Source organism: Pholcus phalangioides, unplaced genomic scaffold (assembly GCF_987345545.1).
Source record: "Pholcus phalangioides strain wild (caught in Gottingen) unplaced genomic scaffold, Ppha-v1.0 ptg000011l_1, whole genome shotgun sequence".
Taxonomy (NCBI): domain Eukaryota; kingdom Metazoa; phylum Arthropoda; class Arachnida; order Araneae; family Pholcidae; genus Pholcus; species Pholcus phalangioides.
Window position 1 is genome coordinate 33,533,163 of NW_028301604.1, and position 27,456 is coordinate 33,560,618.

General features: G+C 36.6%; 1 protein-coding gene and 1 non-coding gene across 2 annotated transcripts in view; one reads left to right on the forward strand and one right to left on the reverse strand.

Annotated features, from left to right (window-relative positions):
• Positions 1 to 27,456, forward strand: part of kra (basic leucine zipper and W2 domain-containing protein kra) — a 236,988-nt gene that overhangs the window by 94,802 nt on the left and 114,730 nt on the right. The window contains exons 5-6 of the mRNA XM_089239488.1: positions 6,632 to 6,697; positions 14,647 to 14,782. Coding sequence (XP_089095614.1) covers positions 6,632 to 6,697; positions 14,647 to 14,782 — 202 coding nt within the window. The remainder of the gene's footprint in view (positions 1 to 6,631; positions 6,698 to 14,646; positions 14,783 to 27,456) is intronic.
• On the reverse strand, positions 20,825 to 20,896 carry TRNAA-GGC (transfer RNA alanine (anticodon GGC)). The gene has a single exon. It is a non-coding gene; the product is annotated as a tRNA-Ala (tRNA).

Consider the following 27,456-nt stretch of genomic DNA (forward strand, 5'->3'; position numbering starts at 1 on the left):
TCATTATTTCTTTTCTCCTGTCTCATGTTTTATTTATCTTTTTTTTTTACCACGGAGGAATGGATAGGTGAGTAGCAACAGAAAAGAACAATACCAATATGTAGCCACCTTACACTGGGCAGACATTATATTTGTGGGGCAAAAAAGCTATTTAGACTGGACAAACAAATAAGAACTTTTCTTTCTTTGCTTGTTCGGACTTCACATATGTAATATTCCCTTAAGCAGTATTCTCAGGATCGTGTGATAATTCCTAGAGGAAGGGAGTTGACTGGCAGGGCAGTTCAGAGTTCTCTTGGGAACAATATTGGTTTTCCATAGAAAGGACATGACAATACCCCTACATTCTAAAGCAGGGCTGTTAAATCTTTGGTGGATCTGCAAGCCAGAGTTTTCACAGCGTGGAGGGTGGTAGCTGTGTACTGAATTTATAGTATGAAAAAACAATGATGGTGATTGTCTGGGACCTCAGGGCTGCAGCGGGCCAGGTAAAAAATCATGTGTTGATCTTTACTCAAATCGTACAGTATACCCATGTGACAGAATGAGAGAGTTCTAGAGAAGACAAACATCAGATTAATTCGCCATTAATTGTGTTACGATGCAACATTTCGGGTGAATTTAAAGGAATACCTGTGATTATAAAAGTGAGTCGTGGCAAGCTGTAAGTATTGATTTGTGCACCTATTTATGCTTTGAAGTGGTTCTATTTATGGGAAAATATCTGCCAAACTTTTTGGGGAGCCGCAGATGAACCAGGAATTACGGGAGAATCATTGGAGTATGGTGACAATCTTGCAATCTTAGACCAATAATAAAGCATGACGATAGAGCAAATAACAAGCGTCTAATATTGTATGTGAATAGGAAAAGGAATGTGTGTGAAATCTTCCCCCCCCCCCCGAAAGGGCTCTGGGTTGTCATGATTTATTCCTTCGTACTGGAATAGAGGAGGGAGAAATAAACATCACGAAGGCTCTGGTCTAGTACTGTGTTTCTCAACCTTTGGAATCCCGCGGCACAGTTTAATTCTTTTTCTTGATTGGAAGGCTTGGCCATACACATTATTAATGGGAAATAAATAGGTAAAAACGAAATAAACTACTCACACTCCGATTACACTGATGTCAGCTGTCTGGCCCTGACGGTCTCAGGGTCGAGAACCACTGACCTATAGGACAAGGCCTCCGCATGAAGCTAGTGACATCAATGAAGGTCATTTCTCCTATTCCAATGGCAATAGGTGAAATGGCCTTCAGTGATGTGATGAGCTTCGTGTGGAGGCCTTGTTCTGTAGGTGGTATTGCTCCTATAGTTAATTGATAGTGTGAAAAAAAAATTTAATCAGGTCCCCTACTGTGCTTCCCTATGCTGGTGAATGGGGCATTGACTCAGAATTGGACAATCGGCTGGACTGTTTGTACCGTTACACAATTTCTTCTCTCATATGCAAGAAATGTTTCTTTTAATTTTTTTTCCTACCTGCGCCAATGTGTTTTGTCTGCGCACATAATGCAATCAGTAAAGAAATAAGCTCTAATTCGTGCACATTCTATTTACACAGCGTTTTCTTTTGATGCACATCACTGTCTGGTGATGTGTGTTGATTCTAACAGGAAACTTCCAATTTCGACAGTCGGTGCTGGTCGTTGGACTGATGTAACAAACTGCTTGATCACTTACATCTTGTTCCGTTCAACGTTGTTTGGCTCTTTTTCTCTGTTTTGAGCCCACTATTGCTACGCATCACAGTGCTTTGCAATGTAACTCGGCTGTTGTGCATATGGCTTAATATTGATGAATAGTGTGTTCAGTAGTTTCGCATTTACAGCATGTGTTTTCAGCTTGTGTGGGCACGCCATGGAGCTTTTGGAAAGTTTCGTCGTGGGAAAAAGGCGGGGGAGAGTCTAGGTTCTCGCCTTTTCCGAACTCAAAGATCGTATCTCACCCTCCAAAGAATCTGGTATCTACTTCATTTCATTTCACAGAATTTTCAACACTTATGATGCGAATTGGGGTACCATCTGTTGCAAAGACCAATCTGACTCGGCAAATACAAAGCCGAATTCTCCATGACCAGACATAAACATCACCCCTCCACAACTCATTTGTGTGATTTCTGACCACAAGGTCCTGATGACGGCTCTACATTGTAGAGCCGAAATGCATCGACCATTCGACCAATTAAATTTTATTTGTTTTAAAAAGGTGTCAATTTTTTGTATAAATTTAAAAGTACTTTAAAATATACATATTTTAAACATGCAGTAATTTTTGAAGTACATTAACCTGTAAGAAACATTTTTTTCAAAAGCAAACAATTTTCCCAGAATAAACCTAGTTTTAAAAAACACATCCTTGGGGAAAATGGGTATCTACCCTTAGAGCAAATTTGATAACCCTTGTATTTACCACGTAAATTTATTTTGTTCCCACAAGATTGTTTGTGTACCTTTGTGAAGAATCGTACAAGATTGGATCATCCGTTCAAACCGTAAAAAAAAAATTGATCATAAGGAGAAAAAAAACCTGAATCTGTAAAAACTTGATTATAAATAACCACAGTTTTGTCATCTAGCTTTATTCTAGTCAATCATTCATTAATCATTTCAATATGATTGTGATTTCTATATATTTTTATGCGATGAAACAATAAAGCTCCCTATGGGCCAGTAAAGAGAATAAATTGGTTAGGCGATATGGTTTCCCCATAAACTTGTTATTGCCAAAGGCGTACACAGGATTTTCGCGGGGGTTACTTTTTTTTCCTGTAAACCCTAGTAACCTGGTTCTGTGAGGGGTTAGAACCCTAAACCCCCCCCTTTGCGTACACCAATGGTGATCGTGATCCATGGTCGGCAGGGCCGCAACTTGGAGGGGGGGGGGTAAGTGGGTCTCTTGCCCTGGCCCAAGAGGGTGGGCAAAATTCACCTTTTATAACCTTCAAAATTACAGGGGGGTGTCAAAATGTTCTTACATATTGTACAGTTTTGAGGGGAGATATCCTCAAGACTGTACAGCGAACGTAAAAGCCTGATGCAGAACGTAGCCTTTTTTCAGAAGCAAGGAAAAACCCCTTGATTTGATCGAACTAGGGAAGAGAGGGGATTATTAGAGGGGCCATGAGCAAAATCACGTCTTTCAACAGCCATTTCGTACAATACTTTTTGTGGGAAAACGCTTTAAACGAGAAATCTCTGAATATTAGTAGTAAGAGTTGGCACCAAAAAAAAGAAAAAGTCGCACTAATGAAAACATAAGCGGGATCCACTGTATTGTGTACAAAAGCTTGCAGCTAAGCTGTCTCAGGATCATGGCCTGCCCACGAGAGTGGGGTTGGCGGAGCTTCTGGCCTGGGGCCTTGATCATTCTTGTTATTTTTGTCTTTTCACACTATTGGTTTACTATAGAGGTCCTTTAAAGATCGCAGCTTATGGGCCTCTGTTCCAGGATGTTAGGGGTTAATGTGCTTTATCAGCACCCAAAGGCAATTTCACAGTGGAATGCGACATCTGTTCATGTTAATTTTCATTCCATGCAGACATTATGGCCTTCTATGAACTAAAACAGCAGGAGTCACGCGGTAGCCCTGAGGATACACAAAAAATACTAGTCCTTATGTTGGTAGCCATGATCATCACAATGCCTTTTCTTCCTTCCTAGGAGAATGACTGCCATCCGAGAGCAGGGTCCCCTCGTATATTTTCTTTTCCATTTACTTGTACATGTGTATTGTTAGAAAAAAATTGCAATGAGAATAGTTCAAGATATCTGTTCATATGAGTACAAATTGATATGACTGATATTAAGAGTCCTGTCTATTTTCCTATGGGACATATCTGAAAGAAAAAAAAATCGTAAAGACTTTCCCATGGGCCCCATGGCTGGAGCCCTGTCAGGCCCCCAATGTGGGGCCATGCTTTGGATAGAACATGTTTTTAGAAATGAATTACTTGATTCACAGATACCTTCTCTTACCCAGAACCTGACCCACCGCTCAGTCTCAACGCAGAAATATAAGCAGGTGATCAAAGACCTGGGACATGCTGGAAGGAAATTCATAGCGATGCCAGTGAATTATGGGGTAGGGGGCATAATTTTTTTCAAGATAATTTTTTTTTAGAGGGACCTACTTTCACTCAAAGACACAGATTTTTCGAATAACCTGGAGGTTAATTAGAGTACAGAAGCATATCTGTAAATGGGAGGGGGGGGGGTCATTTCTATTCATAAAGGACCCAGATTTATCGATAACTTGGGTCCCATGACCCAGTTAAATCTGAGTCGAACATCTCCGTACATAAACCAAAAAAAATGTGTTCAACGTGTACATTTACTTGGACCATTTATCAAATAGCGTCTAGAATTTGTCTATATTTGTTAGTCTTACAATGCTTTAAATTATCTTTGTATTCAGAGAATTTTTATCTGACCAGTAGCAGCATTATATGCCAGTGATTATGAATGTACCAGAGCCACTTTCAGATCTAGCCAGCACTTTCTAATTCCTACTTTTTTTTTTCTGTCATGTTTTTCAAAGAGACACAATAAATCATTTTTGCTCATTCATTCAGCACAGAATTTTGTCAAAATTGGCACATTATGAATTTAAGGTAAATTTGAAATTTTGGACTAAAAAATTTAATTTCTTTACTTGGTGCAGTGAGAAACACTTAAAATTCATATAAGTCATTAATTTTGAAATCCTCAGAGTAAAAGCAATGCCTGTGGCACACACTTTTGAAATTATAGGTATGTTAAAAATGGCACATCAGATGTTCCAGTGTAAAAATAGTGATTTATAGTTTTTGTTTATACAGTAGACTTTCTAACTCAACACCCTAAAAATATCGACAAACATGTCAACTTGAACAGATGTTGAGTTAATGGGTTTTCACTCAAAATTTTTGTCCAATCTCTTTTGTGTATGTAATTATACACATTTAAACAATTCTATTGAATAAAATGATAATTCTCATCAATTTTGATTTGGGATTGTTTCATAATAGAATTGAAACGTATTAAAAAAATTTACCTCATGAAAAATAATCAAGTATATTTTTGGATATGAGCGGTGCAGTTATCCAAAATAATTCGAAAATCTCTGTTATCCATGCCTTTTTGTTGCCATCATAGCCCACAGGAAAAGTTTCAACATTTTTAAAAGCTCTGCAATCTTTTTTTTTTGATTTTCCGATAATTAATGTTTTTAATTTTTTCGCCTCTTTTGAGAGTTTGCTGCCAAAAGAACTGTCAAATGATCTTCGTGTTTTTTGCACCCTTCACATTTTTCTCCTTTGAAGGCGAGAGTTTGGTTAGGCTAAAACCGAAAAAATAAACCAGTCTTATTACAGTTAAACACATCTATATTTTTATACTCTTCTATCATTTGTTTGAGAATATATCATTTTCTTAAAATTTAAGTTTCTTGAGATGCAGATACGCTCTCTTCACAAACTTTCCTAAAAACAATCGCATGGCATTCTTTCAATTGTCTCAACCATCCACTGCTTGCAGTGAAATCACCTTGATTAAGACTTTTCATGAATCTTGCTTTCTCTTGAATTATTGGTCCTGATAATGGGATTGAGTGAGATCGCGCATATTTGAACTACAAAAGAGTTGTTTCTTCTATGTCGAAGTCTGATTTCTTATGCGTTTTCTGCTTGGCTCATAAGATTCAAATGCTGACAAAATTTTTTCCTTATTTTTACTAAATGTTGAAATGGTGTTTCATATACTCCATATTCTTTGGCTTATATTTCATATATTCTCCATACACTTTTTCCCCTAATTCTAGTTTTTTTTTCAAAATTTCAACTTTTTATACTAAAGTTAAAGTATGAAGTTCATGTGGAGACATTGTATTCACGGCCGTCTATACTCGCGATCAAAACCAAATGATATATTCAGAGTCTAACCACAGGCTTTAGCTCTTTTTCTTTTACTCTTTTTCCAAGAAATCATTCCAAGAACACAACTTCTTAACTGAGTTCCGCCAAAAACATTTTCCGCAACAAAGAATATCAAACCTCCCAAATAGATGCGATTTTTTTTCCCATTGCATGTTGACAGTATCCACACTTTTTTGACCATGAAAGGAATGAAAGACCTTTCCCATAAATGCCACTAAAATGCTAAGCCAATCAAGAGGTTTTAAACATTCATTCTTCAAAAGCATGGGGCCCCCCACCCCTAACACATAAAAAGGACCCATCATAGAGAACAAAGAAACAAAAGATTGTCGAAATACCCAAGAACAATGTCGAAAAATTCTTATAACTGGTAACACACGAGCAATTGTAAAAACCAGTTGTGGTATAGGGGCAAAAACTAGTCGAGTTAAACCAAACATGTGTCAACTTGGAGAGTTTCCCCTACATTGAAATTAGTATTGCACCAACCAAGAGAATAATAGATGTGGAGTTATCCGGATAGTCGAGTTATCGAGATTCCACAGTGTATGTGACCAACGGTTTAAGAAAAATGCCTGGGTAAAAACTTGTTTGACATGCTGTATAATGATGTGTAAAATGTTCTTGTGATTATGTGATGTCTTATTCAAATTGAAGAATTAAGTATAGAATTAAATTTCTTGTTGGCATTGTGTTTGATAGACTCTGACTTTCAGGTATTAACAAAACTTATCAGACGTTACAAATATCTAGAGAAGACTTTGGAAGATGAATTTAAAAAGGTAGAACACAGTTATATTTCTTATCTAGATTATATTTATTATACATGTGTTTTACTTTGGTTTATGTTCCCTTGGATAACTATGCAAGATTTTCCGTCGGCGGGCCACAGCAAGAAGCATCGAATGCCACATGTGGACAGTGGGGCCACGTGTTGAAAACTCCTCTTTATAAAAATTAAAAAATTTGCTATTTTAGTAATTTTCACAAATTTGAATGACTAATTAGTTGATTGTGATTTTAATTAGGATCAGGATCATTGTGATTAATAAATGACAAGTTTTCAAATTTATGGTGTATAGTTTCGATGGTGTATAGCTCTTACCTAACCTGGCGTTGCTACTAACTTTCATTGGTTATGTGTGCTCATCTCCTTGTAGGGCTCCATGGTGGGCATCAGTAGTGTATTTACAGGGGGGCTAAGCGGGCTATAGCCCAGGGCGGCAAATTCCTATGGGCGACAAATTTTGGACTATAGAGGGGGAAGATTTTAAATTCATGTTTCATAAATGTGTAGAAGTGTCATATGCATCATTTCTATCATAAATATATAATTATTAAATCATATTGTTCGGTTTTTTAAAAATTTTTTGTCTAACCTTCGAATTTACAGTGTGTGGCCTTCCCAAATAGTATTGTCACAAGTAGAGGTGGGAGGGCGAGTAGGCGTCCAGCAGCGAAGCAGCACTCATTTCAGATTACTGAAGTTGTTGAAAAAAAAGATGAGAATTCAGCCAAAATCCCCTAAAGAATGGGGGATTATCATCTTCGGAGATCTATCTATGGAGGGTGTTGGTACAGTGGTCAGGATGGAAAAAAAATTGGGTTCTTTCCGTGACTGGAGCTGCTGCACTCTTCCCAGCTGACCACAACGAACATTTCAATAGCTCAATTTCGACTCTCTTTGAAGGTAAAAAGACAGAACATTCCACTGATTTTAATGATGCCCGCCATATGAGAAAGAATCTTCTGTAACAAAGATGCTTTTATTGGCTCGGGTCGGGGCGTTGGTAAGTCTTTTAAGATGAGTTATATGATTGATCATCTGGGAAGAGTCCATAGAAAGTTTTAAGTGCTATAAATGGAATGCATAAATTTGATTGCAATATTATTTTTTTAACTCTTGTTTGAGAATCGAAATGGGATGAAGCTGGTCAATCCAGAACAACATCTTTTTGCAGTCACTAATTAGAATATAAAGAAATCGTTGTACAGAATGGTAGGCGGTGTCACGCGATTTCGTTTACTGGTCATATAAGGACAGCTCTCCTCGTGAAGTTTTCCTGGAAAAAAGGGGGAGGGGACAAATGTGGAGCTTGGCAGAACCCACGTTTTTATTAATTGTATACAGTATTACAATATTAAATTCAGTTATAAATGCAGAATTACCAAAAAAAACGGAAAAAGCTCCTCTTTTACACTTTCCCGATAAAAACAAAGTAAGTGAATATCAAATATAGCTACTTATTTCTGATAAGTTCATATATTTTGTATTTTGTGAGTTTTCTTTAATGATAATTTATGAATAATTGCCACAATTCAATCTTGGGTAATTTTGAATCCTCTGTAAGGGTGTGAACATGATGCATCCATATTTCTGATTCTGGAAACGTGATGTTCATTTTCATTTAAAAAAACAATTTCCAAGAGATTGGCCTATTAAATCTCATGATATTCAACTGTCAATTAACCAAGTAGTATTTTTAAAATTTGCAAGCATTTGACAATCGTTGCTGAACATTTAGCAAGTATTTCTGAAAGTAAAAATAAGCATTTAATAAATTTTGTATCATAAATTTGCAGCAAATGCGGAGCGTTTAAGTTCATAAACAAAATGTCATATTGATTGTTCTTTTTTTTTCGATACAGCAACACATACGTTCTTGTGGTGACTATTCCAAGAAATGTGGTACTGTATTAAACTGCATGTACCACAATAAAAAAAATATACGCAATGAAATATAGAAACAAGAGACCACAATAAAATATATATTAGCTATTGGTAATTTCTTTTTTAATTCTAATAAAAAAATTACCACTCAATAAATCCCCTATTAATTTGTATTTAGAATCAATTTAATATAATGAATTTGGTTGTTCAGACCTGCAGAATTGAAATTTTTTTTAAAAGTGTCTGGAAACTGATGAACATGCCAAGTTACAAATTTTCACAAAAATTGATTTTAGCAGAAGAAAATCTATAAAATATGTATTCTAACCTTTTAAATACTAAATTAACTTTTCAAAGAATTTTTTACATAATCTTTGTATTATATTTTTTTATTATGTAGCTTTAATATAAAAGTAGCATAAGGAAAAGAACAAAAGTAGTTTAATTAATAAGAATTTCCTTGCTCTTAAGTATTCACTGTGATGTTTGGATTTGAAAAATCGGGAGAAAAAGCGGCAAACTAACGGACAACTCTTTTTTCCAAACTTTTCTTCGATTTTTAAATTCAGACATATCTGCAAATATATGTAGAGCCAGGGCAACAACTTTTTAATTCGGTTTTTGAGCACAGATTGTCCATATGAAAAGTTAATTTTTTTAATTTTAACAACTATACAATCCCTTGAAATATGAATGACGTTGCTGAAATTCCTGACTTCGCTCATTTACATTCCGCGAGAATGACTAATATCTGTCGCCGTTTTCTTGCTTTTCCCATTTTGAAAACCGTCAGGCAATTGTGGGACACTATATTCAGGTAATGCAAGCGTTTAAATGACACGAGTGCACTAGCCACTGGCGAGCCTCGCCCAGAATTTTATTCAGTCCATGTAACAATTTTGAAAAATTATTTTATAATACTTTTTTTTTTAGGACGTGTGGTTAAACATGTAATGCATTATCGATTTTGTTGCTAGACTATAACCAAGTACTCAGATAGTATCTTGTGACTATTGATTGGTGTTGAGATACTTTCATATTCGAATGTATGCACCATACATTCAAAGTACACACATCTGAATAAATTTTATCAGTGATTTCCATCGATAAACCTGCGGCAGGTTGAGTGGCAGGTATGGCGCAATAGACGCTTCAAAATCAGTAAAGGCTCTTCCTAAGGGAACCGTCTCATTGAAACTAACACACCCAAACAATCCGAACTCATTTAAAAGCTCACATCTTTTAGAAACATTCCCATAACAGTAAAAATCCATCCCACATTGAATTATTCACGTGCTGTCATTTCAGATACTAACTTGATTAACATGGATGAAGAACTACTAACAGAAGAGCTGGCGTCTCAAGGCATAACATCTGCCAAGTATATCATGAGCCACAAAGATGGCAATCCAGCTCCATCACCATATATAATCCTGACGTTCTCATCACCAACATTACAGAAAGATATCAAGATCGGTTATTATAGCCTCAAAATCCGGCCGTATATACCTAACTTTGTAAGATGTTTCAATTGCCAAAAATTTGGTCATTCATGAATGGTGTGCCATAGTCAACCCACCTGTGCAAAGTGTGGTGGGAAGGACCACATTTCGGACAACTGCACTAATTCACCATTCAAGTGCGTCAATTGCGGTGGCGAACATCCCGCATATGACAGAAAATGTCCGAAATGGAATGAAGTAAAAGATCCAGAAGATCAAGGTCCTCAATAACATCTCATATATCGAAGCACATTGTATAACCTCTAACCAAGCTCCAATAGGTACTAAATCATACTCTAATATGGTAACAAATCCATCATCAGCTAATACGACTAACAATGTCATCAAAGCATCTGTAACGATTCAGACCCAACCCATAGCTGATACATCAACTCAAACTTCATCCAATAAACTGTGCAATAGTTACGGCTGCTGTTGCTCTGCCGGATTTCGGAGGGTATCCACCACCTCCGAAGAAGCAGCGGGAAAAGCAACAGCAAACACATCAAAGATTTCTACAGATACTAAACCTAAAACTATTTCTAGTAATAAAACAAAAAAAAAACCTTTCAAAACTATGTTCACGAAAAGCAATACAGAGAGCGCTGAAATATCCATCAATCAAAAATGTCACTAATTGATGACACATCAAATGGTGACATGGAACTTGTAAAATCCAATTCCGCTACTACTTGTTGTAAACTAGACCGGAATAAATTCAAAGACCTTGAATAGTCTACTTCTATTTCATTTTCTAATTTATGGCCAATATAATCCAATGGAACATTTGTGGTCTTAGATCCAATTTTTTTGTTTTCGTATGGGTCGCTCAACGGATGATGCCCTTTATCATGTAATGGAACAGATTGAGAATAGGAGGAAGGAACATCTACTCACAGCCGTTATCTCCCTTGACATTTAAGAGAGCTTCCAGTTGTATGTGTCATGAGGTAATAGCTAATAACCTTCGAAGGATGTCTATTTCTCTTCAGCTAAGAAAAATTTTGGAGGACATTTTCTTGGGACGCACCATCACTTTTAACACAAGTACAGCACCAGCATCCAAGATATTGGTTTGAGATTGCCCCCCGAGGCTCATGTAGTGGACCCGCTTTTTGGAATAATGTATTCGATTTTTTTACTTAGACTCCAGTTGGCCCCTGGGTCACAGCATAAGCCTTTGCAGATGACGTCTTTCTCTTGGTGTCTGCTAGGAAACAAGCTGAAATTACAGCCTTTGCCAACTCTGCATTAACAAAGATTTCCGAATGGTTACAACAAAATGATTTGCAAGTGGAACCATCGAAATGATAATTTCTCTGGCAAAACAAGCGAAAAGAGTCCCACTATGAAAATTAACGAGGAACAAATTAAGTTTGTCGAAAAAGGTTTGAAAATTTTAGGAATCTGGTTCCCCAACCAAGCTAATTTTTTTAGCACATGCACATTACTTAAAAAGGACCAATATGCTGGATAATTTCAGACAGTTATTGATTGCAGAGTGGGGATACCTTCGTAATCTGAACATTCTCCACAGAACTGTACTGTATCAACAGATTGTCTTTGTAGCTCCCATCTGGTTTTCTTACCCCTCTGCTCAGCTCCTGATGAAGATGGACGTGATTCAAAGACAAGCTCTAATTTATATCACGCCAGCTTATCAAACCATATCCACCACGGTTTTACACATTGCTACTAGCAAAAACCCCCTACTGGGACTGGCTATGATATCTTTTCAAATTTATGGAAATCAGAGAAATCACATTTTTACTAATTTTCACGAATTTGAATGACTAATTGGTTAATTATGATTTTAATTAGCATCAGGATTGTTGTGATTAGTAAATGACAAGCTTTCGAATTTATGTAAATTACAAAATTAACAATTTTGCTAATTTTCATGAATGTTGGTAAATGTCGGCATTTGCCGAAGTGGTTAGAAAAGTCTGAAATGTATATGTTTACACACATTTTTCAGGCTTTTACCAACTCTATTTGGTGAAACCTATGATTTTCTGGTAAAACTTGTTTAAATATCTAAACATTTTTCATTAAAATCTAAAAAAATTATTGGAAATTAATAAAAGTAACAGCTCCAGAACTAATGATTTTGACTGATTGAAAGTGATAATTCAAAATTTATTAAAAATTCAATATTAATGATAATCATGATCCCCATCCTGTTTGATTCATGGTCCTAAACCAGACATGATCAAAGTGGCATCAAAGACGGGGATGCAGTGAGTGCTAGAGCACCCATGATATTTTTGACATGGTTCTGAGCAACCCCCAGAATTTACTCAATCTCCTAAATGAAGCTCAAACTCTTGATCTCTAAATTTGATCCCTATCAGTGATGGCAAATTTATGGTTAGATTTACAAAATTTATCGAATTCGAGTGTGAGATTTTCAGGAGTGTCAAACTCGTGTTCGACCTGTATTAGCTCAATAAAATTGACTAAAAAGTTTTTGTTGTGTGTCCAGTTTTATCTATCGCAAATAAACTTGTAGTTAGAGTTTTACACTTGGATATCTTGTAAAAGATAGATGGGGGCTGAGGTGTCTTGTCAGGTCAAATCAGCCTCAACAACCTTTCACTTCTATTATGCAAGATTCTCACACAAATTTTTTTTCATATAGAAGTTCCTAAAAATCAATCGGAAGAGGATAGATGATTTTGAAAGAGCAGTGGCAGAATTGGGTTTTTCGAAGCAGATCTTAAGAGCATCATGGTTCAAGTGATTTTTCTGAGGTCCTACCTGGCACAAATTCTCAAAAAATTCAGCTACTTATTTTTCTGAGGTTTCTCTTCTGTTGAGGAGCCCATACATTAAGACTGCACTGGGTGGAATGTGAAGAGTGAAAAAAATTGAGACCAGTGGATTAACCTCTCTGGAGTTGTCAACTGCTATGGATTGTCTGTAGTTTCTACGGACGGCCACAATAAACTATAGAGCTACGGGAGACACTCTCAATACTACGGAAATCTGATTAAAAAAGATCGGGTCTTTGAGTTTCTTGCAATGTTTTACTTATTTTTCTTTTCATTTTTTTATTACATCTATCTTTACCATAATGATGAATTCATATACGTATGTGAAAGAGTTTGAGAAAAGACACTCAGAGCTGATCTGTTTTGTCTGTGCGCAGAAGGCAATCTGTAAATCGGCATCTAATACCTGCCATTCTACTCGAGGCCCAAACGTGCAAAAACTTTTTTCCTGAAAGGGGGGGGGGGTGATTTACCCTCCGTCCATGGCAAAGCTGAACATCACTACTGACAAGCTTTAAGCCAATGTTGGCATGTCTGCCTTTCGCGTACAAGCTGTTAGTAATAAATTTTAATTATTTTTATTATAAATGTATAAGGTATAAATATGGTAGCTATGTTCGTATGTTAAAGAAAGGGAAATGTTATGTATGTGGTTATATTATTGTCAGACAGATGGCGCACATGTCATTGTATCGTATTACGGCTATTGGACGTTTAGGCAGTTCGCACCGCGTTGTTGTTACGATAGCATCTTTGTAATCGTGCGTCCGTTATCATCATGTATTTGCGCATGTCTGTAACCGAATTATTGTAATTCTCTGTACCATTAAACAAAATATAAAACAGGAAAGCTGGATTGAATTTTTTCCACTGGCATTTGGATGCAATATTATGTCCCTGATCATAAAGAGATTAATGAGTTTCACCACTCCTGTGCAATGCAAAAGTTCCTTTTTATTTTATTAAGAAATCATATTTCTTTTATGGTTTAAATAGACATTTGCTTATTTTTGAAAAAAAATACCCGTGTTAAATTGTGTCTACTGTTCCCATGATACGTTCTCCCCATCTATGTCTAAGAGATAGGGAGCGGGATGTTGTTTTATCCATCAGTGTTCACCAATCCATTTGCAGAGTCTGTACATATAAATTAGCTCATCTCTTCCTATACATTCTGGAACCAGTTTCAATAAATAAAAAAACCATCACAAACATGCATTTAAGGTTTTCAGAAGTGACAGTTTCTCCCTAACAAAGATGTTAAACTTGGCTCAAAATTCTTTTTAAGAGACAACACACTCGTAACTGTCCAATTTTTTTTTTATTGGACTTTTGTAAATGGGTTTTTATGGTTAAAGCAGACCAAGTATGGCTTCCGATCCGTTTCTGTGTTAAGCAGTGTTCGTTTTAAATGAACTTAGTTTCATTGAAGTATTAATCGTTGAGACATTGTCAATTCTGAAAAGCTGCTGCTGCCTTTCCTGATCTTCCAATCAGTGAATCCAATTATTGAAAAATGGAACCAGTCACAACACACATTAAATTCCTTCTGAAAGCATATATTTGCCAAGGAACATTGAGGCAAGCTGGGTGAGTGTAAAGAACTGGGTGTCCAAGCAGCATTTCTACAGTAATTTTTTTTTGTCAACTTCTCTGTGTGTGGAGCTTATCTTTTGAAAATTATAATTTAGTTTTTGGTTTGTATTTTTGAAATTGAATTGTCTTTAAGACATAAGCATTTATTTTTTTATTTTCTGTGGTTCATAGTCATATTTTGTTTATAGGTACTCGTTTTTCTGAAAGGATTTTCTGTAGAAGAAAGAATTAAACTTGCAAAAGTAACTGCAATTTTATTAGCAGGTGGACAAATACCAGCCCTTGTACTTTCTAAAACTTTGCAAGATCACCTTGTGAAAGATGGTAAATTTTAGTTTTCATAATTATATTTGATATCCACTTGTCTGTGTTGCTAAATGTTGCAAAACCAAATAATGTGGAAATTCCACTCTATCCTAATTTACCAGAGTCCTTTCTGATGTTGAACTAGGTCCCTCTCAAACCATTTTTTTCTTTCTATTATTCAGTATTACCCTCCTCCTCTCACAAATTAAACAGACAGAATTTTTAGAAAAACATTTGTAAACTGAAGATTTAATTACTTAAGTGTAATTTATATAACAGTCTCATTTAGGTTTAGTTACTTAAACTGCTTGTGATATTCTACCAGTAAGAAAAGCTTGCGAAGAGAAACCGATACTTTTGAGCCATATATTAAATCTAATCAAATATTGTTAATTGCAATAAATTTTAAATAAATCACACTGAAGATTCTCTTCTAATTGGTTTTCTATTTTGAGAAAAACTTCTAATATTATCTTCTGATTCATATAAATCAGTGCAAAACGATTTCCAGCCAAAACATTTTTATCAAAGATGTTTCATCAAAACTTCCCTTCAGCAGCCCAGCCAAGAATGAGATCTGAGGTTTTATCGCGCTCTGCTCAATGACCAATAGCCACAGTTCTTGTCTGCCTCTAGCCGGGACAGGTCCCTGAGGGTAGTATTGCTGTGGCGTTGTTGCGCCATTTTGTGATTTTCTTCATTCACTTTAATTTTGACACTAGATTTTTAAGAAAACAGCCATCTCCATTTGTGAGCCAAGTGTTTTTTATTGCTTTTTTTTTTTTTTTAATCACTTTTTCCAGGTTCTTTGCATTGATTCTTTGTCAATAATTTTTATTTTTTTGTTAATGTGCTGGTACAGGAGGTAATATCTGGTTCATTGTTTTCTGCCGTTTCGTTGTTTTTCCTGCATCTGATAAACTTTTCATGGGTTTATGGGCATTGATGTTAGCAAACAGTTTAGATTTTTTTTCTTGGGTATTCTCGGTTTTTGTTATTTTGATTTCGGCTTAATTGTTTTAGTGATAGTAGTTAGCTAACACTAATAAGTATTAATTGTACTTTGTATCTTGATGCTTTTTTTAGGGGTGTGTTGTATTCTTTATATATATATATATATATATATTTCTTGGTTAAGTGTTTAGCGTTGTTTTATTTAATTTTTTCGTATGATCATTAACGTATATTTTGCATTGTAATGTCTTACAGGTCTCTTTAATTTCCTAATAACATTTCTTATTCTAATATTTTTTTACCCTAGAATACTTATTAAAAAAAGCTGAAAACTGTGTTAACTGCCTACACCTATACCTCTGAGACGTAGAGTTAGTGTTCTATGGTCAAGTATAATAAAATTGTTTCTTATCTAGATTTAGCATTATTAGTATACTTCAACCTCGATTAGTGTTTTGTAGGGCTTCCAACGGGAGGTTCCCTGGTCTAAGTCAATAATAGCCGAGTTTCAAGGATGAGGATTATTTTGTGTAACAAATTGCTATTTCCGATGTTTACTGATGCCGAGGCAGTGCGATGGGTACTATTGCACAGGGCGGCAAATGATAAGGAGCGCAGAAACACATTAGATATACATTACTAGAAAAGTATCTTTAACGTATGCGCTCGTGTGTGTATTTTTAAAGAATAACTAATATATATCTGAAAAATAACCAAGACGAGAAAAAAAATTGAATATTTGAGTGTACATATAATAATATATATAAGTATAATAACCGTTAAAGTAAGTGGCGTCATGTCGTTGGAAGAAGCTTTATCTAAGCGGTAGGAAATAGTCCCAATTAAAAGAAATACAATCACAGGCCGATGTAAGTAGATGGGGCAATCGCCATTCATTAGGGAATCTTTTAGTTACTGTCACAAAGCATCTGGTCGGTTGTATTTCAGGGGTGCCCTAGGCAAAAGGGATCGTCCGAGGAGTGTTTTCTTGGAGAAAAAGCGGGGAATCGAAGAAAATAAAGGGGACCAACGAATGAATAGACAAATTTTAAGATTGAGAATAGACGATGGCCATTTAAGTAAAAGTAGAATCCCTTTATTTAGGGGGTGCAATTAAAGTATAACAGAGGATCTAAAATGCCGAGTGTTAGTCATGGAAAGCTTCAATGTAGGTTAAAGGTTAGGCCATGGCTTTTGGGCTTCCTGGGGTCCTGAAGGGAGAGTCGCTTGGACAAAGAAATTAGGGATGGATCAGCAATGGCCAGTCTTATGAAACCAAGAAACGAATAGAAACTTGGAGAGGAGATGATGGGTAAAATATCAAATCAAATTAAATGGGTGGAGTTTTCCATGGGACTGGGACGTCCGTAATGAAATCTTAAATGGTAGAGAAAATCTGGATACGGGGAATTATGGAGTTAGAGAAATGTAGTAACGGCGGGACTGAAAAAGAGATGCATAGGGTGTGTGAAGACGAGGTTGTAATCTCTGGAATCGGCTTCCTGGCTGCGATGAGTGTGTAAGGGGCTAAAGACTGGAGAGGGGTCTCTCAACGAAACTGGTGAGTGATGCATGGATTATATTCTCTCTCCCATATGTGACTTAGTGTAGGTACTCGTAATTAAATGTTTTGGGGGGCCAACCGAAGAATTTGTTAATTAATTTTAATTGGAGTATATATTAATATTTTTAATAAGGATGATATGGAAAATACAATTGGCATTAATTCAATTAACTACAGTGTAAATAAACTAATTAGCTTCCAGCATCTCGTGTATGACTACTTTGCGTAAACTTTGCCTGGGTTATACTTTATAAACACAACGCAATAGACACCAGCGAACGGTATTCGCTTACGTACTTACAAGAACGGCCTCAAACCCGAACGGGCTGACATTATTGTTGACGTCTCGTGTTTTACCATATAAGATCATATAAGACAGAATTATAAATTTACATACAAAAACATTTTTGGAAATTAAACAATATTTTGGGGATAGCAACACAAACATAATCTGTGATCTGGCCAGGCTTCCCGATCACGTTATTTAAGATGATACATATTGAATAGTAAAAATAACAATTCAGACGAAAATGCAGCCAACTGCCAAAAGCAAGTGAGTGTAAGTTACGACAAAATGACATTCAACAAGACCATGCAATATCTTCTCCAGACCCCCTTCAAACAAAAAATTACCGAAATGATACATGGGAAATGATTTACTTTGGATATCAGCCACCCAATTTTGGTCCCATCTTCGTTAAACAACATCAAGACCTCATCCTAGGGCGTTGAATTACTTTAAAGCAATACTCGTCTTTTACATTTATTCATTTTAAGCTGAGAAATTGATTATAGCATACAAGTGCTGAAAAAACTTTTGTTTTTCAATGTTGCACTGCAGTGAGGAAAACAAGGATTTTGATAATATTTTCTGATATTGTAATTATTTATAATAATCTGCTTTCTAATGATCTTTGAAATAAGATGAAATATTTGTATTCCAATACAGTCAAATCCCCTTTTAATGAATACCGTTATAGCGAAAATTGCATTTTAACGAACACTTTTCTTATCCACCAGATAAATTTACATAGGAGCAATGTAAAAACCTAAAAATTCCTTTATAACAAAATTTCATTCTAAGGAAGTAATTTCTCTGGTCTCTTGGAGTTCGTTATAACGGGATTCTACTGTGGTATGAAAGAGATCAGTGCCATTTTCAATAAATGTACAATGTTTAATTGTTTTGTTACTTAAAGAAGTTGAAAATAATTTTATCAAATCAGATTGGAAAAAAGTTTAAAATTCATTCAAGTCTACTGAAAAGCCCCAAAGCAGAATATTTTGCGATGTTCTGCGGTAAAAATTCGAATATACATAATAGCGTTTTTCTACACTTTACTTAAAATTCTTCCAGATTGTTCTGTAACAGCACTGGTTGTTCTGCGACGCACATCGCACATTTTGGCATATTCTGCTTTGGGGCTGAAAAGCTTCAGCTTCAAAAGAAACTGCCCAACCTTGGTAGAAACTATGTACAATCCGTAGCAGTTGACAACTCTGCAATTCACATTACCCATAATCATCTCAAAAGAAGTTGCCAAAAAAGTCTTGAAGGAAGAACTTAAATGTATTATTCCTTCTATCTATTCTGGGCTGAGTAATTTTGCTTCTATGCAGGAAGAGCAGGGACGGGCTTAAGTATTTCGCAGCCCAGTGTAAAAAAAGCTTTGCAGTTCTCCAAAATAATTTTTCCTAATTTTTGAAGGGATAGGAAATGGCCTCAGACCCCAGGTTTCGTTGCCTATGCTAGGGACTCTGCTGCAAAATGTGGGTGCCATGTCTAAAATAGCTGAACACAGTGAACGTCAATGGAAGGGTTAGATGACGGGTTAATTGCCCAGAGTTACTTACTACTCTTTCAGCTGTGGCAAGCATGCATTTTGCTCTTCCCCATTCCGTGAAGTTTTAAATACAGTAGGTCATTAGAGAGAATTCAGTGCTCTTTCTTGGCCAGCTCACCAAACCTGCGTGCATTCTTGGCTTGGGCAGAGCCTATTTCCTTAAATGGACAAATGGGGCATGTGCCCACAAATTTTCAGGCTGTCAAACTTGGCTTCCTTTTGCATTGTAGGCATGGGTCCCACCCCATGCCCTTGCCTCAAAGAACATTATGTATAAAAAGGCCCCAAAAAATACTTGCCCTGACTCCAAATTTACAAACCTGCCCTGGGTTTCAGAGGGGGGGGGCGGGGTTGTCAAAATCCGAGACCTCAACAACACAACATGGCATCACAAAAACGTAATCAGTGAGCTTGCCAGGCTCCCTGATCACGCTATTGCACATAATACTATACCTGCCAACTGTTTTGATTTTATTGTATTTAGTGCAATTTTAGCAAGTTAATACAATTATATGCTTTTTCTTCTAAAAATGATTTTTTACTGAATCGGTAATATTGACGTTATCCTGCTTACGGCGCAATCTGGTTAGCATTAGAATCATCGATAGTCTGTTGCTTGATATCACTCTGCGGAACCTAGCCAGAAATTCCCGCGCAGTGAGAAACAGTGGAACACCACTGGGAGTTTTCTCTGCAGTTTTACTGGTGCAGCTTATGCGACGAAACGATGTCTCAAGCCACCACTGTATTAGACAGTGCATCACTCAGTATACTGAATCAATCACCAATCCTTTAGCATCCATTTGATGGATCAATATTTTCCCGAAATTTGCGTGCCATCCTAACCCTTTATGGTTTCATTTTATGTAACCCATTTTATGTTTTTAATTCAGACTAGATTTTCTAAATGAACTTGTGTAGAAAATTGAGTTCATAATTCACACATTTTTGATAGATTTATAATAAACCATTATTTTCTTGATATTTGAGTATCGTCGAAATTTCACCATGTATAATTACTTTTTATTGTTTAGTTATTCAGGGTTGAGAATTTTCAGGATTTTTGGAAATTTTTGAGGAAAAATAATGCACTTGATTCCAGTGCGATATTATTCTATTGTATAAAGTTCTATTAATATCAATCATTCAGGTAATTAAAATGTTAAATTTTGAGTTATGAATATCGGATGGTTTTTTCAACACTTCAGCATTAATCTAATTTTTATTTTTTTGATGTTTCCATGTAATCAGGGGACTGTTTCCCAGTGAGTGAAATTATATTTCATTTTAGATGAAACAGTAGTGCAAAAATGTCAAGATACACAAGAGAACAAATTTTTACTGATCTGTTGTCTTCCTGAGAATGTTTTTTTTTGTTTTTTTAGTAAACCATATATTTTCTCATGTAGCAATTCCTTTTTCTGATTATAATTGATTTCCTCTTAATAAATTTTAGTATGGGGTACCTCCCTTTTCTCACTCCTCCCGTACATTGGAAAACGGGCTGCGTTATGCTTTTTTAGGGATTGAGTACGATTTTTGTTCTTCTGAGGTTGGCAGGTCTGTAATACATATTGAGTAATAAAATAATTCTGATGGAAGTCTGCAGTCAACCCCCGAAAGCAAGTGAGTATACAAGATTCATCGAAAGACTGGTTATTTGTAGAGATGAAGATTACAAGGAAGAAAATTCATCACTGCCCCCACGGGGACTCGAACCCCGGTCTCTCGCTTGCCGGACGAGTGCTCTACCATCTAAGCTATGGAAGCAGATAGAATATTTCAACCTTGGAGCGTATATATATATATATATATATATATATATATATATATATATATATATATATATATATGTATGTTCACCGTACATGGACGGTGTCAACAATCAACTAATAGCTCAAGAATGACGAAGGCCAACCAGATGGCCATATACATATAGAAACGTCCTCTCCACTTGTCAATACAAGATTCATTGAAAGACTGGTTATTTGTAGAGATGAAGATTACAAGGAAGAAAATTCATCACTGCCCCCACGGGTCAGCCATTCCAACGCTATTTAGTGTTTTTCAGTATCCCTTGTAGCGTAGTGGTGAACTCATTTTTGCCAATGAGATAACAAATCATTATTCTTGATTAAATGATTTTTAATTTTAAATAACAATACATGTACATTCTACATTTTAGTTAAAATACTTTAGTGTCGACCACGTTGGTCGCACATCCGTTCACTATCTCGGTTCGTCTCTCTCTGACTAAGTTCTTATCTCTTGTTAGACGACGGCGTACTACCTCTACAGGAGCAGGTGTTTACAACCGGCAGATGTTTTGTCTGCACCCGCCAGGGCAGTCCACATAAGTTCAAGGGGTAGGATTCGATGGACGTCACAGCTTCCTCCCCCCTTAAAGAAATTTCCATTGGGATTTTTCACAATGGAAATTCACAATCTAAATTAACCACAAATAAGCTTATAAGAAGATTGCAATAAAATTATATTAGCACTTATATAGGGGTGTATTACCACTGAAGTACCATGTCAGGCAAATTGAGGCACAAAAAAAATTTTAAAAAAACATTGTTCGCGATACATTGCAATTAAATCACAGAAAAGTAAATTTGAAAAATAAAAAAAAAATAATATGATACGTAGAATTTTCTGGGTTTATATATAACCGAATTCAAAATAATTTTTGAAAAACACACAAAAAAAAACACAATTCTTTATTAAACTCTGCAATTATAATGGAATAATATAACACAAAAAATAACAAAAAAAAAAATTAAAGCATTCATACATATAATTTTCGAAACATTCAACAAATTGCAGGTCATTCGGGAATATTACGACTTAGCACATCAGCATTCCTATTTTTGCGACCAGGTCTGTGCTGTATCTGAAAGTCATATTGTTGGAGGGACAATGCCCAACGCATCAGACGCTGGTTTGTGCTACAATTCTTCTGTAACCACACGAGAGACTTATGATCAGTGACAATCAAGTATTTTTGACCATCTAGATAATAGTGTAAACGTTTAACAGCAAAAACAATGCTCAGACATTCCTTCTCAGTAGCAGTGTAGTTTCTTTCTGCCTGAGAAAACCTTTTGCTGAGAAAAAGTATAGGATGTTCTTCTCCTGCACTATCCACTTGAGCTAAAATGACACCCATTCCCATATTTGACGCATCAGTCTGCACAATAAATTGTTTAGAGAAATCTGGTGCATATAGCACTGGTTGACTAATTAACTTGTTTTTCAAACAAGTGAAACTCGCATTACACTCAGGAGTCCAGATGATTTCTTCTTTCCTTTCTTTCCCTTTTAAAGCTTCTGATAATGGTGCAGCCAATACCGAAAACATAGGAATGTAATGACTATAATACCCTACCAATCCTAAAAAAGCTCTGATTTCAGTTTTGGTTTCTGGAGTAGGAAACTTCTCAATGGCCTCTATTTTCACTTCACATGGTTTCCTATACCCCTGCCCAACTATATGACCCAAATATTTGACATGATCTTGGGCGAAACGACATTTTGATGGTTTTAGTGTTAATTTAGCTCCCTTCAAGCATTCTGACACTAATTCGACATGTTTCAGGTGTCTCCCCCATGACTCTGAAAATATAGCTATATCATCGAGGTATGGTACAGCGAAATTTTCGTATTCTTAGTACTTCTGCCATAAGTTTACTACAGAAATAAGGAGCATTTTTCAGACCAAATGGCATGCGTAGTGGCCTGTACGTTCCGAAACTGGTAACAAAAGCGGCAAATCTTTGAGCTGTGGGACTCGATAGAATCTGCCAGTATCCTTTGGATAAATCTAACAAGGTAATAAATTTTGCTGATGAAACTAATTGAAGCCTTTCCTCGATATTTGGCAATGGAAAAAATAATTCGGTTGCGTATCACCTCATTTAACCGGCGATAATCAATACAAGGTCTGGGATCCTTATGTGGTGCTTCAACTAAGATCAGTGGTGAGGTATAATCTGATTCCCCCACTTCAATTATTTTCAAATCTAACATTCGTTGAATTTCATTTTTAAAATACTATTCTGTCGTTGAGAAATCTTATACGGCCTAGCTCTGACGGGCTTATCATTTATCAACGTGATATCATGTTCAACCAGATGGGTCATCCCTGGCTCGTTAGAAAATATCTCAGAATATTTATTCAACAGTTTATGCAATTGTTCAATTCTTTGGGGGATCTATACGTTCAAGCAAGTTGCTTTTCTGGACAATGTCTTCAAAATTGAAAATATTTGGATTGGTATCCAAATAGGGAAAATCTATATCATTGTCCGTGTACCCATCATTTCCTACGCAATCCAAGAAATTAATGCTCTCGGGTCTTTTGTAATACGGTTTTAGCATATTTACATGATATATTTGTTCTTTTCTATCCGGAAGCTTAAAAATGTAATTCGTCTCGGACAGTCTATTTTGAATTACACCGGGACCAGTCCACTGAACTGCTAACTTATTCAGTTTAGAAATTGCAAAAATGAGTACTTCGTCACCTTGCTTAAATTCCCTTTCTACAGAATTTTTATCATACCATTTTTTTCTAGTTACCTGTAATTCTTCCATTTTGCTAACTGCCAAGTCCTGACACCTTTTCATCCTATTTATGAGTTTAAGAACATATTCTGTAACAGGACTTTCCTCATCTCCTGACTGTGTCCACTGTTCATACACCAACGTTTCTGGAGTTCTTAGATTCTTCCCGTGCACTAGTTCTGAAGGAGTGAACCCTGTACTTTCGTGTGTAACTGTACGTAACGCTAACAATGCTAGCGGAAGGTGTTTTTCCCAATCGGGCCCAGATTCTTCACACAGACACCGCAACAAACGTTTAATGGTTCTGTGAAACCGTTCCACAGGGTTGGACTGTGGGTGATACACGGAGCTGTGACTCACCTTAACCCCAAATCTCTGAAAGAATTCCGAAGTGAGAGCACTCGTAAACGACGTCCCTTGATCACACTGTACTTATTTCGGGAAACCTATCCTGCTAAATATCTCGAGTAGTGCATTGACCACACTCACTGATTTAATATCAACGACCGGTATAGCTTCTGGGTATTTAGAAGATAGACACATGGCTGTAATGATGTACCGTTTCACAGTTGGGGTCTCTGGAAGAGGTTCACAAGCGTCTATGTTAATTTTTGAAAATACTTCCTGAATAATGGGAACCAATTTGAGAGGTGCCTTCTTCTTTTCGTTAGGTTTTCCCGCTCTTTGACATTGGTCACAAGTACGCACATATTCCTCCATATCTTTATAACACCCAGGCCAAAAGAAATATCTCAAAAGCTTATCTTTTGATTTTGTAACTCCTACATGAGCCGAAGTGCTTTCATGGCAAAGTGCCTTAACACTATTTCTGAGTTCTATCAGTACTAGTAGTAGGTTTGTTATGTTTCCGAGGTGGTCCTCATGCATCTTAAACAACAGATTGTTTTCAAAAACATACGTTTTCTTCGCAGTAGGATTTACAGGCTTTTGGGCCAATGTAATTAATTCCCTTAAGGATTGACAGTCCTGCTGCATTTTAGATAGTTTCTTAGAACTAACCTTCAACAAAGACAATTCCTCAGCCCCTTCACTGATTTCTGGCAATTGAAGATTATCACTTTCGTCAACAATAATATCTGATACCAGACGATCATCACCTGCCTCTTCATTTTCTTGCGCGCCTAAACAACTCTCCCCGAGAACTTCAACATTTTTCTCTTCTGGGATGATCCCCTTATTAAACTTTGCTTTCGTTTGAGCCCTTGTTTCTACGGCATTCAACGCCTCTGGGGACAAAAGACAAGGCTTCTCACTCCCTTCCAATAATTCCGCCGTACGGTTTCCTAAGAGATACCGCCCCTGATCTAATTCGTTTCTAATGACTGCTGCTTTGGTACATATTTTCCCAAAACTACCGCATAATTCAACATGTGCCAAGGGTAGGCACTTGGGATCAGGATCTAACGGCGTTTTAAGCCATATGTTTTCACCTGTCAACATATCAGTAGTGATAAGCTTCTCACAAACTATATCTATTGTGGCTCCCGAATCCCTCAAAATTTTCATAGGAATGCCATTTACTCTACCAAGGGTTGTATATGGGTCTAAAAGATCTCTTGGTCCATCATTAACATAATTAACTGTACCCTCTGATGTTCGCTTCAATTTTGGGCAGTTCGGACGTAAATGCGATGGCGAACCACATTGATAGCATTTAAGGGACCTACGTTTCTCAAATTCTCTATGTTCTTGTTTTTGTAGATCTTTTTTCTCGTAGTGGGCACATTTATTAGAGAACTTTTTTTCTGCATATTGCCATCTGTTGTTGCTATACTTTTTGTCCTGAGGGTTTTTCGACCCTTCTCTAACATTCTCGTAAGTATCCAATTTTTCGGCCAAATCATAGGGAGTGATAATTTCCGTCCACTCATCAATATAATGCTCTCTTATTTCCGGTGGAACGCGCCTTTTTATTTGATCAGTGACCATCAGTTTTTTTAGCCCATCAAAATCAGTCACTTGCAAACCTTCCACCCACTCATCAAAATATTTAGGAAGTTCAAAAACGAAATCCCGCCACGGCTTGGCTGAATTTCTCTGATGTTTGACAAATTTTAATCAAATTTTCTGGTGTCATTTTGAACCTGTTTAGGAGAACCACTTTGATGTGTTCAAAGTTATCAAAATTTTCTTCGGATTCCTTTGCTATAAGTTGTATCACGTCGGGTGGTAAAAGAGCCAACATGGCTGATACCCACTTTTTTTTTTCTACCCCCACTCTTTTGGCTTGCCTTTCAAATAAAGCAAGAAACAACGCGATATCCATTTCCTTTTCATCGAACTTGGGGACAAGCTTTGTCAGCTCATAACTTCCCCCACCGCTTCTTATATCGAAATCCAAACAACCTTGACCCTCGTTTTTTATTGCTGCTTCTAAGCGTAGTTTCTCTAATTCAAACTCCCGTTCTTCTTTTTTTCTTTTTTCTTCTACTTCTTCCTGAAGTTTTCTCTTAGCTAATTCCTCCCTAGCCTCTCGCTCTTCGACAATATTAAAAAATTGCCCCTTAACAAACTCTTCTTCAAAATCTGCTGAATTCATAATCAGTCTTTTTAGATCCAAAATTCTCATTCTATCATTCACATTCTCCCCCAACTCTTCCGCTAACAACCTCAAATCTTCTTTTCTAGCTTTTGCAAGGAATGCTATAGCTGATAATATTAGTTATACAAACTGACTTCAAAATAAAAGTAATTCAACTATTTTTCAAGAATAATCAAAATATACAATCTACCACAAATAAATAAAATCAACTGCGGTACATTTTAAACAATACTGTGCCTCAAAAAAACAAATTTTTGCCTTATTCATGGCACTTACCCTTTCGGACTTCGGAGAGACTTAAAACCTAACGAGATGATCTGATGATCCAACAATAACTATCACTGTCGCAAAAGTCACTGGGTGAAACTGCTGTTTACACACTACTCTACTTCAAGGCACTTATTGTTCTCCTGACGGAGCTGATGACCCAATTCCTCCAGAGTTCCGAGATTTATCCAGACGGCACTGATGAGTGAATATTTCCCTACGGCACGGATGACCGAATACGGCACGGATGGCCGGATTTCTCCACGGCACTGATGACCAAATCTCTCAATGGCACTGATGACCAAATCTTTCGACGGCAGGGATGGCCGAATTTGAAACTCCTGTTGGAGACATTAACAATCAAAAACTTTTACGAAGAGGAACATCAAAACGACGTGAAACACATCCAAACCGCTGCCACCAAATTTTTAGCTGTAGCGTAGTGGTGAACACATTTTTGATAATGAGATAACAAATCATTATTCTTGATTAAATGATTTTTAATTTTAAATAACAATACATGTACATTCTACATTTTAGTTAAAATACTTCAGTGTCGACCACGTTGGTCACACATCCATTCACTATCTTGGTTCGTCTCTCTCTAACTAAGTTCTTATCTCTTGTTAGACGACGGCGTACTACCTCTACAGGAGCAGGTGTTTACAACCGGCAGATGTTTTGTCTGCACCCGCCGGGGCAGTCCACATAAGTTCAAGGGGTAGGATTCGATGGACGTCACACCCTGTTATATCAGTTATCCATACTGAAAAACACTAAATAGCGTTGGAATGGCACCTGTAGCACGAAAATTCCCGGAGCTAGGCAAGGAAAAAGTAAAAAGGACTTTGCCGTGCACCAGAGCATTAAGGTTCGTTTCATTCGTCACACCGTTTCTTCGGCTGAGATCCCAGCCTGATTAGTCCTCCACAAG